Genomic DNA, 15,236 nt, shown 5'->3' on the forward strand with positions numbered 1-15,236 from the left:
CCCAGATCTGGTGTCCGAGGTGGCCTCCAGCACCCCCGACCCAGCTCCAGCACCCAAAGGGGCTCCGGGACCCCTCCCCCCCCAAACGCCGCACCCACGTGGGTCCCGCCCCCGCCGCACTCGACTCCGGCACCCGAAGGTGCTCCGAGACGCCACCCCCGACCTCCCGGCTCCGGCGCGGACTTTGCCCCGGGCGGGCCCAGGCGTCCGGGCGCCCTCCCCACCCCCCGCGGTGATGGCGGCGCAGCAGCAGGCGGGTGCCGGGGGAGGGCGGGTGGGTGCCGGGGGGGGGGGGCGGGCGGCGGGCGGGTGCCCCCACCGCCGCCGCCGCCGCCGCGGCCTTTATTGGTCAGTACTGGGAGCGCCGCAGATGCGCCGCCATCTCGTAGCACTTCTTGTTGACGCAGCCGCCGTGGACGCCCTCCTTGCCCATCACCAGCACGATCGCTGCGGGGGGGGCACGGGGGGGGGGGGGGTCAGTGAGGGGCCCAGGCGTCCGGGCTGCCCCACAGACACCCCCCCCGAGACAGACCCAGAAGGGGCCCAGGCGTCCGGGCCGCCTCACCACCCACCCCCCTCCCCCCCCCCGCCGTGGACGCCCTCCTTGCCATCACCAGCACGATCGCTGCGGGGGGGGGGGGGGGGGGGGGACACGGGGGGGGGGGTCAGTGAGGGGCCCAGGCGTCCGGGCTGCCCCACAGACACCCCCCACAAGACAGACCCAGAAGGGGCCCAGGCGTCCGGGCCGCCTCACCACCCCCCCCCCCCCCGCCGTGGACGCCCTCCTTGCCCATCACCAGCACGATCGCTGCGGGGGGGGGGGGGGGGGGGACACACAGGGGGGGGGGGTCAGTGAGGGGCCCAGGCGTCCGGGCTGCCCCACAGACACCCCCCCCCGAGACAGACCCAGAAGGGGCCCAGGCGTCCGGGCCGCCCTGCAGACCCCCGTGCCGCACCCCATGAGGGGGCCCAGGCGTCCGGGCCCCCCCCCCCCCCCCAGGGATCTGGTGAGGCCCCTCCTCCACCCTATGGGAAAAGGGACCCAGGCGTCCGAGAAGCCCCCCGGCCCCCCCCACCCCCAAGGAAGGGGCCCAGGCGTCCGGGCACAGCTGCTCTGGGTACAACAGCTGCTCTGGGCACAACAGCTGGGGGGGGGGGGAAGGGGGCCCAGGCGTCCGGGGACACAGGAGAGGGGGAGGGAAAGGGGCCCAGGAGTCCGGGGGGGGCCCAGGCGTCCGGGGTGCTGCAGTGGCGGGGGGGGAGAGGAGGGGACGGTGATTTGTGGGGCCCAGGCGTCCGAGAGAAGCAAGAGAGGGGGGTTGGCGCAGGGGGGTTGCAGTTTGGGGGGTCCCGGGGTGGTTTGGGGGGTCCCGCCCGCCCCGGGGGGGTCCCGCGGCGTGGGGGGGGCCCCCGGGGGGGGGTCACTCACTCTTGTTGGTGATGGCGGCGGTGATGTTGAAGGTTGGGGCGCGGCGCGGGGGCGTTTGGGGCGGTTGGGGGCGGTTTGGGGGCGGTTTGGGGGTCCCGCCCGCCCCGGGGGGGTCCCGCGGCGTGGGGGGGGCCCCCGGGGGGGGGTCACTCACTCTTGTTGGTGATGGCGGCGGTGATGTTGAAGGTGGGGGCGCGGCGCGGGGGCGTTTGGCGCAGTTTGGGGGAGGTTGGGGGGGTTGGGGGCGGTTTGGGGGTCCCGCCCGCCCCGGGGGGGTCCCGCGGCGCGGGGGGGGGTCCCGGGGGGGGGTCACTCACTCTTGTTGGTGATGGCGGCGGTGATGTTGAAGGTGGGGGCGCGGCGCGGGGGCGTTTGGGCGGTTTGGGGGGGTTGGGGGCGGTTTGGGGGTCCCGCCCGCCCCGGGGGGTCCCGCGGCGTGGGGGGGGTCCCGGGGGGGGGTCACTCACTCTTGTTGGTGATGGCGGCGGTGATGTTGAAGGTGGGGGCGCGGCGCGGGGGCGTTTGGGGCGGTTGGGGGCGGTTTGGGGGCGGTTTGGGGGTCCCGCCGCCCCGGGGGGGTCCCGCGGCGCGGGGGGGGGGGTCCCGGGTGGGGGTCACTCACTCTTGTTGGTGATGGCGGCGGTGATGTTGAAGGTGGGGGCGCGGCGCGGGGCGTTTGGGGCGGTTTGGGGGCGGTTTGGGGGTCCCGCCCGCCCCGGGGGGGTCCCGCGGCGCGGGGGGGGGGGTCCCGGGGGGGGGGGTCACTCACTCTTGTTGGTGATGGCGGCGGTGATGTTGAAGGTGGGGCGCGGCGCGGGGGCGTTTGGGGCGGTTTGGGGGAGGTTGGGGGGTTGGGGGCGGTTTGGGGGTCCCGCCCGCCCCGGGGGGGTCCCGCGGCGTGGGGGGGTCCCGGGGGGGGTCACTCACTCTTGTTGGTGATGGCGGCGGTGATGTTGAAGGTGGGGGCGCGGCGCGGGGGCGTTTGGGGCGGTTGGGGGCGGTTTGGGGGCGGTTTGGGGGTCCCGCCCGCCCCGGGGGGGTCCCGCGGCGCGGGGGGGGCCCCGGGGGGGGGTCACTCACTCTTGTTGGTGATGGCGGCGGTGATGTTGAAGGTGGGGGCGCCGGCGGCGCTCTTGGTGCGCAGGTCCATGCTGTGCTCGCCCTCGACGAGCAGCGAGTCGCGGATGACGGAGCAGCGCTGCCCCCCCAGCGTCAGCCCGTTCACCAGCAGCCCCCCCCGCTCCTTGGCCACCAGCGCGCTCACCTCCGCCGCCTGCCCCCCCCCCCCGAGAGAAAGGGGTCAGCGGGGCGGGGGACCCCCCCGGGGGGGCATGGAGACATCCCCCCCCCCCCGAGAGAAAGGGGTCAGCGGGGCGGGGGACCCCCCCGGGGGGGCATGGAGACATCCCCCCCCCGAGAGAAAGGGGTCAGCGGGGCGGGGGACCCCCCCGGGGGGGCATGGAGACATCCCCCCCCCCGAGAGAAAGGGGTCAGCGGGGCGGGGGACCCCCCCGGGGGGCATGGAGACATCCCCCCCCAGAGAGAAATGGGTCAGGGGGGGCGGGGGATCCCCCCGGAGGGGGGGCATGGAGACATCCCCCCCCCCCCAAGGAGAGAGAGTCAGAGGGGCCCAGGCATCTGGGGGGGGGGGATGGGGGGCAGAGACACAACGAGCCCCCCCCCAGGGGCCCAGGCGTCCGGGTGTGTGTTGGGGGGGGGGGGAGGGGGGGCCTGTCAGCACCCCACAGATTCCTCCCACCCAATAAGAGCATCAGTGCCCCCCCCCAGGGGCCCAGGCGTCCGGGTGGGGCTGGGGGGCAGCACCCCCCACAGATTCCCCCCCCCAGGGGCCCAGGCGTCCGGGTGGGGCTGGGGGGCAGCACCCCCCACAGATTCCCCCCCCCAGGGGCCCAGGCATCCGGGTGTGGGGCAGCACCCCCCACAGATTCCCCCCCCCAGGGGCCCAGGCATCCGGGTGGGGCTGGGGGCAGCACCCCCCACAGATTCCCCCCCCCCAGGGCCCAGGCGTCCGGGTGGGGCTGGGGGCAGCACCCCCCACAGACCTGCCCCCTTGGCCCCCCCTCCCCAGGGGCCCAGGCGTCCGGGAGCTGCCTCAGCGCCGGGCCCAGGCGTCCGGGCCTTCCCCCACCCCGAGGGCCCAGGCGTCCGGGGACTCGCCCAACATCCCGCCGCCAGGGGCGGGGCCCAGGCGTCCGGGATGCCCCGGAGCCCGGCCCAGCGTCAGCTCCACGAGGGGCCCAGGCGTCCGGGAGCCCCCCAGCCTCCCCCCACCGAGGGGCCCAGGCGTCCGGGCGACCCCCAGCACCCCGGGAGCCCCCCAGCCTCCCCCCACCGAAGGGCCCAGGCGTCCGGGAGCCTCCCGGGAGCCCCAAGCCTCCCCCCACTGAGGGGCCCAGGCGTCCGGGAGCCCCCGAGCCTCCCCCCACCGAGGGGCCCAGGCGTCCGGGAGCCTCCCGGGAGCCCCGAGCCTCCCCCCACCGAGGGGCCCAGGCGTCCGGGAGCCCCCCAGCCTCCCCCCACCGAGGGGCCCAGGCGTCCGGGAGCCTCCCGGGAGCCCCGAGCCTCCCCCCACCGAGGGGCCCAGGCGTCCGGGAGCCCCCCAGCCTCCCCCCACCGAGGGGCCCAGGCGTCCGGGAGCCTCCCGGGAGCCCCGAGCCTCCCCCCACCGAGGGGCCCAGGCATCCGGGCGACCCCCAGCCCCCCGGGAGCCCCCCAGCCTCCCCCCACCGAAGGGCCCAGGCGTCCGGGAGCCTCCCGGGAGCCCCAAGCCTCCCCCCACTGAGGGGCCCAGGCGTCCGGGCGACCCCCAGCCTCCCCCACCACGGGGCCCAGGCGTCCGGGAGCCTCCCGGGAGCCCCCCACCGAGGGGCCCAGGCGTCCGGGCGCCCCTCCCCCACAGGAAGCCCCGGCCGCCCCTCCCCCGCGGGGGGAAGTTGCCACATTCCGCGCATTTTTGTGATTTAGGGCCGGGGGGGGGGATTTCGACCCCCACCCCCCACCCCCGGGGCAGGGGGCCCAGGCGTCCGGGTCCCCCCCCCCACACGCAGCTCCACCTCCTCCCCCCCCCCCCCCCGGCAGCCACGTGCTGGCGGCGGCCCGGACGCCTGGGCCCCTTCCCCACAGCGGGGCACCCGAACGCCTGGGCCCCCTCCTCGGGGTGTGGGGGGGGGGCGCTTTGGGGACGGGGGAGGGGGGCCCGGACGCCTGGGCCCCCCGCGCCCGCGGGCCCGGACGCCGGGGCCCCCTGGCCGGCGGCGCGGGGGGGGCCGGGCCACGCTGGCACCGGCCGCTCCCGGACACATTTTTTTCCCTTTTTTGTCCCGATTAGGACCGGGGGGGGGGGGGAGGGGCGGGGGGGGGGGGCCCCGGTGTCCCGGGATGGCGGGAGGAGCCCGGACGCCTGGGCCCCCACAGAGCTGGGGGGGGGGGGGGAGGGGGGAGGAAAGCGGCCCCGAATAGGAGGAAATCACCCCAAAATGGAGAGCGGGGGGGAGGGGGGAAACGCTCCGAAACGCGAGGAAATCACCCCAAAACGTGCGTGCGGGGGGAAGGGGGGGCGGAAACTGCCCCCAAACGGGAGGGAACCGCCCCAAAACGGAGCGGGAACCGGGGCAATCGCCCCCCAAACGGGCGGCGGCGGGGGGGGGGGGGGGGGGGGGGACACGCGCCCCCCGCCCGTTCCGGCCGTTTCCCCCCCCTCAGGGAGCGTTTCCCGCCCCTCGCCGCGCGCTTCCTTCCCCTCAGCCGCCGCTTCCTCCCCCCCCCCACCGGGCTGCGGCGTTTCCCGCCCTCCGCCGCCGTTTCCCGCCCCCCCCACCCCGTCAGCGACCGTTTCCTTCCGTCAGGGACCGTTTCCCCCCTCCGCCCCCCATCAGGGACCGTTTCCTCCTCCCCCATCCGTCAGCGACCGTTTCCCCCCACCCCCCCCCGTCAGCGACCGTTTCCTTCCGTCAGGGCCCGTTTCCCCCCTGTCAGAGACCGTCTCACCCCCCCTATCCTGTCAGGGGCCGTTTCCCCCTGTCAGAGACCGTTTCCTTCCGTCAGGGACCGTTTCCCCCTGTCAGCGGCCGTTTCCCGCCCCCCCCCGTCAGCGGCCGTTTCCCCCCCCGTCAGGGACCGTTTCCCCCCCTGTCAGGGACCGTTTCCCCCCCCCGTCAGCGGCCGTTTCCCGCCCCCCCTGTCAGGGGCCGTTTCCCCCCCGTCAGGGGCCGTTTCCCCCCCGTCAGGGGCCGTTTCCCGCCCTCCCCCGCCCCAGCCCGCGCCCGCCGCGCACCGTGATGTTGGCGAAGGTCTTGCCGGGGGTGGCGGCCCACACGGCCGGGGTGTCCTTGTAGCCCACGATGGCGGCGTCCTGGCAGGTCCCGTCCGCCATCAGGCTCTCCACGTAGGGCGCCCACCCGCTCATGGCGGCGGCGGCGGCGGCGGCGGCGGCGGCGCGGGGGGCGGGGCCGGCGGCGGCGCGGGGGGCGGGGCCGGCGGCGGCGCGTGCGCGGTGCGGCGCGGCGGGCGGCGGGACGGGGCCCCGCGCCGCGGCCGCGCGCCGCCTTTCATAGCGCGGCCGCCGGGGGCGGGGCCGCGCAAGGGACACGCCCACCGCGGCGCGGCCCCGCCCCCCCCCCCGCGGCGCCGCTAGACCACGCCCACTTTCCCCCCACACACACACACGGCCCCTCGCGGGCCACGCCCCCTCGCCTCCAGGCCACGCCCCCTCGCCGCTAGACTTCGCTCCTCGCCCCTCTAGACCACGCCCCCTCGCCTCCAGGCCACGCCTCCTCGCCGCCAGACCGCGCCCCCCTCGGCTCTACGCCTCACTCCCCCGCCTCTAGACCACGCCCCCCGCCCGCCTCCAGACCACGCCCCCCGCCCGCCTCTAGACCACGCCCCCTGGCCTCCAGACCACGCCCCTCGCCCTAGACTTCGCTCCTCGCCTCTAGACCACGCCCCCTCGCCGCTAAACCACGCCCCTCGCCTCTAGACCGCGCCCGCTCGCCTCTCGACCACGCCCCTCGCCGCTAGACCACGCCCCCCTCGGCTCTACGTCTCACCCCCCCCCGCCTCTAGACCACGCCCCATCTCTCCCGTTGACCACGCCGCTCCTCGCCGGCCACGCCCGCCGCCCCCCGTGGCCACGCCCACTCCCTGTGGCCACGCCCACCTCGAGCCGCCTCGGCGGGAGCGGCGGATCCGGCCGGGCTCCTGCGACCCCCCCCACGACCCCGGCACCGGGGGAGGGGGGGGAGTTAGGGGTGCAGCCCCCCCCGGCGCACTGCCGCCCCCCCCCGGCACGGCAACCCCCCCCCGGGCACTGCAGACCCCCCCCCGGGCACTGCAAACCCCCCCCGGGCACTGCAACCCCCCCGGGCACTGCAGACCCCCCCCACGCACTGCCGCCCCCCCCAGGGCACTGCAAACCCCCCCCGGCACGGCAACCCTCTCGGGCACTGCAGACCCCCCCCCCGGGCACTGCAACCCCCCCCAGGGCACTGCAACCCCCCCCAGGGCACTGCAAACCCCCCCGGGCACTGCAACCCTCCCGGGCACTGCAAACCCCCCCCCGGCACGGCAACCCCCCCCCGGGCACTGCAACCCCCCCCCGGGCACTGCAAACCCCCCCGGGCACTGCAAACCCCCCGGGCACTGCAAACCCCCCCCCGGGCACTGCAAACCCCCCGGGCACTGCAAACCCCCCCCCCGGGCACTGCAAACCCCCCGGGCACTGCAAACCCCCCCCCGGCACGGCAACCCCCCCCCGGGCACTGCAACCCCCCCCCGGGCACTGCAAACCCCCCCCCACGGGCACTGCAGACCTCCGGGCACTGCAACCCTCCCCCCCAGGCACTGCACACTGCAGCCCCCCCCCAAGCGTTGCACACTGCAGCCCCCCCCCAGGCACTGCACACTGCAGCCCCCCCCCCAAGCGTTGCACACTGCAGCCCCCCCGGGCACTGCACACTGCAGCCCCCCCCAAGCGTTGCACACTGCAGCCCCCCCCCCCGGGCACTGCACACTGCAGCCCCCCCCCCCCAGGCGTTGCACACTGCAGCCCCCCCCCCCGGGGCACTGCACACTGCAGGTCCCCCCCCAGGCACTGCACACTGCAGGCCCCCCCCCTCAGGTGTTGCACACTGCAGCCCCCCCCCCCCGGGCACTGCACACTGCAGCCCCCCCCCAGGCGTTGCACACTGCAGCCCCCCCCCGGGCACTGCACACTGCACCCCCCCCCAGGCACTGCACACTGCAGCCCCCCCCCGGGCACTGCACACTGCACCCCCCCCCCAGGCACTGCACACTGCAGCCCCCCCCGGGCATCGCATCCGCCTGCGGAACTGCACGGAGCTGTGCGGTGCCCCCCCCCGGCCCTGCACCCGCGCACGGTGCACCCCCACGTGCAATGCACCCCCGACTGTGTGACCCCCCCCCTCCGTGCAAGGCATCCCTGGTGCAATGCACCCCCACGTGCAATGCACCCCCGACTGTGTGACCCCCCCCCCGTGCAAGGCATCCCTGGTGCAATGCACCCCCTCGTGCAATGCGACCCCCGGTGCAATGCACAATGCACCCCCCCCGTGCAACGTATCACTCGTGCAATGCAACGCCCGGTGCAACGTGTGCCGTGTGCAATGCAACGCCCGGTGCAACGCAACCCCTCGTGCAGTGCATCCTCGGTGCAATGCACCTCCTGGTGCAATGCACAATGCACCCCCCCCTCGTGCAATGCAACTCTGGGTGCTGCGTGTGCCCTGTGCAATGCAATTCCCGGTGCAATGCACAGTGCAACCCCTTGTGCAGTGCATCCTTGGTGCAATGCACCTCCTGGTGCAATGCACCCCCTTGTGCAATGCAATTCCCGGTGCAATGCACAGTGCAACCCCTTGTGCAGTGCATCCTTGGTGCAATACACCTCCTGGTGCAATGCACCCCCTCGTGCAATGCAATTCCCGGTGCAATGCAACCCCTCGTGCTGTGCATCCTCGGTGCAACACAATTCCCGGTGCAATGCACAGTGCGACCCCTCGTGCAATGCAACTCCCGGTGCAGTGCAACCCTCGTGCTGTGCATCCTCGGTGCAACACAATTCCCGGTGCAATGCACAGTGCGACCCCTCGTGCAATGCAACTCCCGGTGCAATGCAACCCCTCGTGCAGTGCATCCTGGTGCAACACAATTCCCGGTGCAATGCACAGTGCGACCCCTCGTGCAATGCAACTCCCGGTGCAATGCAACCCCTCGTGCTGTGCATCCTCGGTGCAACACAATTCCCGGTGCAATGCACAGTGCGACCCTCGTGCAATGCAACTCCCGGTGCAATGCAACCCCTCGTGCAGTGCATCCTGGTGCAACACAATTCCCGGTGCAATGCACAGTGCGACCCCTCGTGCAATGCAACTCCCGGTGCAGTGCAACCCCTCGTGCAGTGCATCCTGGTGCAACACAATTCCCGGTGCAATGCACAGTGCGACCCCTCGTGCAATGCAACTCCCGGTGCAATGCAACCCCTCGTGCTGTGCATCCTGGTGCAACACAATTCCCGGTGCAATGCACAGTGCGACCCTCGTGCAATGCAACTCCCGGTGCAATGCAACCCCTCGTGCTGTGCATCCTCGGTGCAACACAATTCCCGGTGCAATGCACAGTGCGACCCCTCGTGCAATGCAACTCCCGGTGCAATGCAACCCCTCGTGCAGTGCATCCTCGGTGCAACACAATTCCCGGTGCAATGCACAGTGCGACCCCTCGTGCAATGCAGCTCCCGGTGCAGTGCAACCCCTCGTGCAGTGCATCCTGGTGCAACACAATTCCCAGTGCAATGCACAGTGCGACCCCTCGTGCAATGCAACCCCTCGTGCAATGCAACCCCTCGTGCAGTGCATCCTGGTGCACTGCACCCCCCAGCCCCGTGCAATGCCCCCCCGGCGCCGCTGCCCCCGCGTTCACACGCGTGTGCAATCGCACATGCGTCGCCCGGTTTGACTCAGCCCCGGGCGGGGACTTTCCGGGGGGGGGGGAAGGCGGGGGGGGGAGGGGCAGCGGTTTCACTTCCTGTCCTGGGCGGGGGAGGGGGCTCGAGGCGCCCGGCGCTGGGGGGGGGGGCACCCAGGGGACCCAGGCGTCCGGGGTGGGGGGGGGGGGGGGGGCCCAGGCGTCCGGGCACCCGGGCATTGACCTCGCGTCTTCCCCAGGGGCCCAGGCGTCCGGGGACTCAGGCGTCTGCCCCTCCCCCCCCCCCGCCGCTGCGAACTTCCTCCAACAGTGTCGCCACCGCAGCCCCTCCCCCGCTCACGCTGACCCTGGAGCATCGTGGGAAATGGGGGGGGGGTGAACCAGCTCTGCCGGCCAAGGGGCCCAGGCGTCCGGGCACCCTGCAACCCCCCCCCAAGGGGCTCAGGCGTCCGGGGACCCTGCACCCCCCCCCCCCAAGGGGCCCAGGCGTCCGGGGACCCTGCACCGCCCCCCAAGGGGCCCAGGCGTCCGGGGACCCTGCACCCCCCCTCCTATCGGGGCCCAGGCGTCCGGGGGACTCTGCCCCCCCCCTCCACGGGGCCCAGGCATCCGGGGGAGCCTCCCCCCCTCCCCGCGCCGCGCGGGGCCCAGGCGTCCGGGCCGCCCCGCCCCCCGTGGGAACTTCCCCTCCGAGCGGCTTCTCGGGTTTTGGGGTTTTCGGTTTTTCAATTTTTCATTTTCTCGCTGGGAGCCGGAGCCGGGGCCCCTCCCCCCCCCGGCCCCTATAGGGCCCCATAGGGCCCCTCCCCCGCCCCGGCCCCTATGGGCCCCATAGAGCCCCTTCCCCCCCCCACCCCTATAGGGCCCCATAGGGCCCCCCCCGGCCCCCCATGGGCCCCATAGGGCCCCTCCCCCCCCGGCCCCTATGGGCCCCATAGGGCCTCTCCCCCCGGCCCCTATAGGGCCCCATAGGGCCCCTCCCCCCCGGCCCCTATGGGCCCCATAGGGCTGATGCTGTTCCCGGTGCAGCCGCCAGATGTCGCCCCTCTGCCCCCCGCCCCTCCCCCCGCCAGGGACCCAGGCGCCCGGGTGCTCCCCTCCCCCCTCCCCACATCCTCCAGGGGCCCAGGCGTCCGGGCGCCCCCAGGCGGTGACGACTCAGGCGTCCGGGCGCCTCAGTCTTGCAGGGGCCCAGGCGTCCGGGCGCCCCCAGCCCGGGGGGCCCAGGCGTCCGGGGGGGCCCCCAGGTGTCCAAGTGCCTCAGTCTTGCAGGGGCCCAGGCGTCCGGGCGACCCCCCCAGCCCAAGGTGGGGCCCAGGCGTCCGGGAGGACCCAGGTGTCCGGGCGCCCCCAGCCCCGGGGGCCCAGGTGTCCGGGCGCCCCCAGCCCTGGGGGGCCCAGGCGTCCGGATGCCCAGCTCCGGGGCCCAGGTGTCCGGGCGCCCCCAGCCCCGGGGGCCCAGGCGTCCGGGCGCCCCCAGCCCCGGGGGGCCCAGGCGTCCGGATGCCCCAGCTCCGGGGCCCAGGTGTCCGGGCGCCCCCAGCCCCGGGGGCCCAGGCGTCCGGGGGGGCCCAGGTGTCCAAGTGCCTCAGTCCTGCAGGGGCCCAGGCGTCCGGGAAGGACCCAGCCCGGAGGGACCTCAGCATCTGGGGGGCCCAGGCGTCCGGGGGGCCCAGGCGTCCGGGCATCTCGTGTTACCTTGTCCTTTCCTCGAGCTCCGACCTTTTGGGGGGGCTAAAAATAGCCCCGGGGGGGAGCGAGGGGGGGGGGATCAGGGACCGTCTCCAAGTGCCACTGGGGCCACCGGCGCCCGGACGCCTGGGCCCCCAGGGGGCTGCAAGGCCTGGGGGGGGGGGCAGCAGGACCCCCCCGGACTCCTGGGCCCTGGAGGGGGGGGACAGTCAGGCCAGGTGGGGGGGGTGGGAGGGGCTGCTCGGACACCTGGGCCCCTGCAGGGTGGGGGGAGGGGGGGGGAGCACCCGGACGCCTGGGCCCCGCATTTGCAGACGGTCCCTGTGGGAGGGGGAAGGGGGGGCGGGGGATGGGCATAAAAAGGCCCCCGGGGCCCCCCCCGGGGTCACCCGGAGCCCGACCAGAGCCAGTGAGCAGCAGCGCCCGGACGCCTGGGCCCCCTAGGGGCAGTGGGATCTATAGGGGAGAGCGGGTCCACCCGGACGCCTGGGCCCCCCCGCCCCGGACGCCTGGGCCCCCTGGGGGCAGTGGGATCTATAAGAGAGAGCGAGTCCACCCGGACGCCTGGGCCCTCTGTCCCGGACGCCTGGGCCCCCTGGGGGCAGAGGGATCTATAGGGGAGAGCGGGTCCACCCGGACGCCTGGGCCCTCTGTCCTATACGCCTGGGCCCCCTGGGGGCAGCGGGGTCTATAGGGGAGAGCGGGTCCACTCGGACACCTGGGCCCTCTGTCCCGGACGCCTGGGCCCCCTGGGGGCAGTGGGATCTATAGGGGAGAGCAAGGCTGCCCGGACGCCTGGGCCCCCCGCCCCGGCCGGGAAGCGTGGGGCAGGCTGACGCCCGGACGCCTGGGCCCCCTGGTGCGGCGGGGGGCGGCCTGGCTGGGGGCGGTGCCCGGACGCCTGGGCCCCCCCGGCCCTGACGGCCGCCCCCCGCCGGCAGCCATGTCCATCGTGAAGATCCACGCGCGGGAGATCCTCGACTCCCGGGGGAACCCCACGGTGGAGGTGGACCTGCACACGGCCAAGGGTGGGCATGGGGGGCTCGGGGGGCTCGGGGGGACACAGGGGGATGGGGGACACGGGTGGACACGGGGGACACGGGGGACCTGGGGGATGGGGGGAGCAGGAGGACGTGGGAGAACTTGGAGGTGGTGGGACGCAGGTCGCTGGTGGGTCGTGGGTGGAAGTGGGGGGCTTCTGGGGGCCGTGGGGGGTCCTGGGGGGCCCGGGGGGGTCCTAGGGGGCTGGGGCGGTCGCAGCCCCCCCCCCGGCTCACCCCAGCCCCCCAGGCTGCTTCCGGGCCGCCGTCCCCAGCGGCGCCTCCACGGGGATCCATGAAGCTCTGGAGCTCCGCGATGGCGACAAGAGCCGCTACCTGGGCAAAGGTGAGACCCCCGGGGCCCCCCAGGGCCTAGCGCCCCCCCGGCCCCCAACCGGGACCCCCAACACCCAACTGGGACCCCCCCAACCCAACCAGGACCCCCCCCCACCCAACCAGGCCCCCCAAACCCACCTGGGTCCTCCTAGACCCAACGACCCCCCTCCAAGACCCAACTGGGTGCTCCCAAAGCTGACCGACCCCCCAAGACCCAAAGACCCCCCCCATTGACCCCCCTGGGTCCCCCCAAGTCCCAGCAACCCCCCCCAGACCCAACCAGCCCCCCCCAAACCCACCCTGGTGCCCCCAAACCCAACCAGGTCCCCTCAAGACCTGTCTGGGTCCTCCTAGACCCAATGACCACCCCAAGACCCAACACCCCCCCATTGACCCCCTTGGGTCCCCCCAAGACCCAACTAGGTCCCCCAAGACCCACCTGGGTCCCCCAAGACCCAACAACCCCCCCAAGACCCAATCAGGCCCCCCCAAACCCAACTGGGTGCCCTCAAGACCCACTTGGGTCCCCCAAGACTCAATGACCACCCCAAGATCCAACAAACCCCCCCATTGACCCTCCGCAGGTCCCCCAAACCCAACCAGGTTCCCCAAGATCCAACAAACCCCCCCAATGACCCCCCCACATCCCCAAACCCAACCAGGTCCCCAAGACCCAATGATCCCCCCAAGACCCTCCCCCTCCAAACCCCGTCCCCTCTGCTGCCCCCCACCGCCGGCTCCCCCTCCATCTGCCCCCCATGGGTGGGGTGGGGTTGACCCCGGGGCAGGGGGGTCGCGCCCCCTGACCCCGGCCGTGCCCCCCAGGTGTGCTCAAGGCGGTGGAGCACGTCAACAAGATCATCGGACCCGCCTTGGTGGAGAAGGTCGGTGCAGCCCGCGCGGGCCGGGGGGGGGGGGCGGTGTGGGGGTCCGGGCGGGGGTCCGGGTGCAGTGGGGGGGGCTCGGCCCCACCCCCCCACCTCCCAGCTCCTGTCCCACCTGTCCCACCCCGCCCCAGAAAATCAGCGTAGTGGAGCAGGAGAAGATCGACAAGCTCATGATCGACATGGACGGCACCGAGAACAAATGTGAGCCCATGGCCCGCCCCCCGCCGTCCCGCCCCCCGCCCCCACGGCCCGGACGCCTGGGCCCCGCTGACCCCTTGCCCTCCCTCGGCAGCCAAGTTCGGGGCCAACGCCATCCTGGGGGTGTCGCTGGCCGTCTGCAAGGCCGGGGCGGCCGAGAAGGGCGTCCCGCTCTACCGGCACATCGCTGACCTGGCCGGCAACACCGACCTCATCCTGCCCGTGCCGGTGAGGCGTCGGGGGGCCCCGCGGGGTCTCGGGGGGGCGTCCCTGGGTCTTGAGGGGGGTCTCCGTTGGGGGGGGTCTTGGGTGGGGAGATGGGGGGGGTCATTGGGGTTTGGGTCTTGGGGTTGCTGTTGGCTCTTGGAGAGACCCAGGTGGGTCTTGGGGGATCTGTTGAGTTGGGCTCAGGTTGCTGATGGGTCTTGAGGTCCCCTTGGGTCTCGGGGGACCTGGGTCTTGGAGGGTCGTTGGGCCCTGGAGGGTCGTTGGGTCCTGGAGGGTCGTCGGGTCCTGGAGGGCGTCTCTAGGTCTTGGGGTCCCTGTGGGGTTTCGGAGGACCCAGGTGGGTTTTGAAGGACCCAGTTGGGTCTTGGGAGACTCGGTTGGGTCTTGGGGGACCCTGTTGAGGTTTTGGGAGCATCGTTGGGTCTTGAAGGATCCGTTGGGTTTTGGAGAGGGTCGCTGGGTTTCAGAGGAGCCGGTTGGGTCTTGGGGTCCCTGTTGGGTCTTGGAGGGACCCAGGTGGGTCTTGGGGTCCCTGTTGGGTCTTGGAGGCCCCATCTGGGTTTTGGAGGACTCATCTGAGCCTTGAGAAACTTGGCTGGGTCTCGGGGTCTCTGTTGGGTCTTGGGGACCCCATTGGGTCTTTGGGTCCCCATTGGGACCCAGTTGGGTCTTAGGGGATTTAAGGGGTCTCAGGGGACCCCGTTGAGGCCTTGGGAGCGTCGATGGCTCTTGAAGGGGCTGTTGGGCCTTGGAGAGGGTCGTTGGGTTTTGGAGGAGCTGGTTGGGTCTTGGATGGACCCAGGTGGGTCTCGGGGACCCCGTTGGGTCTCGGGGACCCCACTGGGTCTCGGGGACCCCGCTGGGTCTCGAGGTCCCCCCTGGGTCTCGAGGCCCCCCCTGGGTTTTGAAGGACCCGGCTGGGTGTTGGGGGACCCCGTTGAGGCCTTGGGAGCGTCGATGGCTCTTGAAGGGGCTGTTGGGCCTTGGGGCCGGGTCGGAGGAGCCAGTCGGGTCTTCTCGGGGCTCCCGAGGCCGGGGCGGGGCCGGGGGGGGGGGGGAGAGAGAACCTCCCGGACACCTGGGTCCCTCGGCGCAGGCCTTCAACGTCATCAACGGCGGGTCGCACGCGGGGAACAAGCTGGCCATGCAGGAGTTCATGATCCTGCCGGTGGGCGCCGCGTCCTTCCGGGAGGCCATGCGCATCGGCGCCGAGGTCTACCACAGCCTCAAGGGCGTCATCAAGAGCAAGTACGGCAAGGACGCCACCAACGTGGGCGACGAGGGCGGCTTCGCCCCCAACATCCTGGAGAACCACGAAGGTACCGGCCTCGGACGCCTGGGCCCCCGGCACCCCGGACGCCTGGGCCCCTCTCCCCCCCCCCCCCCACCCGCCACCCCAGCCCGGGTTGGGTTTCCAGCCCCTTCGTTAAATGTTGCGGCCAGAATTAGCCGCCGCGGCCGTAA

General features: G+C 73.8%; 2 protein-coding genes across 3 annotated transcripts; one reads left to right on the top strand and one right to left on the bottom strand.

Annotated features, from left to right (window-relative positions):
• Positions 1 to 278: 278 nt before the first annotated feature.
• On the bottom strand, positions 279 to 5,900 carry PFN1 (profilin 1). Of its 2 annotated transcripts, none has more exons than XM_062600896.1 (3): positions 5,724 to 5,900; positions 2,510 to 2,702; positions 279 to 447 (listed from the first exon to the last, which is right to left on the bottom strand). In XM_062600896.1, exons 1-3 carry the CDS (start codon positions 5,853 to 5,855, stop codon positions 350 to 352), a joined length of 423 nt encoding a protein of 140 aa, XP_062456880.1. In that variant the 5' UTR covers positions 5,856 to 5,900; the 3' UTR covers positions 279 to 349. The 2 variants fall into 2 exon arrangements, with proteins under 2 accessions (XP_062456880.1, XP_062456879.1); XM_062600895.1 differs by lacking the exon at positions 279 to 447 and adding an exon at positions 636 to 808.
• A 6,126-nt stretch (positions 5,901 to 12,026) lies between these two features.
• On the top strand, positions 12,027 to 15,091 carry LOC134154183 (beta-enolase; the record flags this gene model as incomplete). Its single annotated transcript, XM_062600897.1, has 6 exons — positions 12,027 to 12,111; positions 12,374 to 12,469; positions 13,285 to 13,343; positions 13,478 to 13,547; positions 13,639 to 13,772; positions 14,869 to 15,091. Coding segments are annotated over exons 1-6 (667 nt in total), but the record flags the coding sequence as incomplete, so codon positions are not given.
• Positions 15,092 to 15,236: the final 145 nt, after the last annotated feature.

The sequence above is a fragment of the Rhea pennata genome, unplaced genomic scaffold (genome assembly GCF_028389875.1).
Source record: "Rhea pennata isolate bPtePen1 unplaced genomic scaffold, bPtePen1.pri scaffold_149, whole genome shotgun sequence".
In the NCBI taxonomy this organism is placed as follows: Eukaryota; Metazoa; Chordata; class Aves; order Rheiformes; family Rheidae; genus Rhea; species Rhea pennata.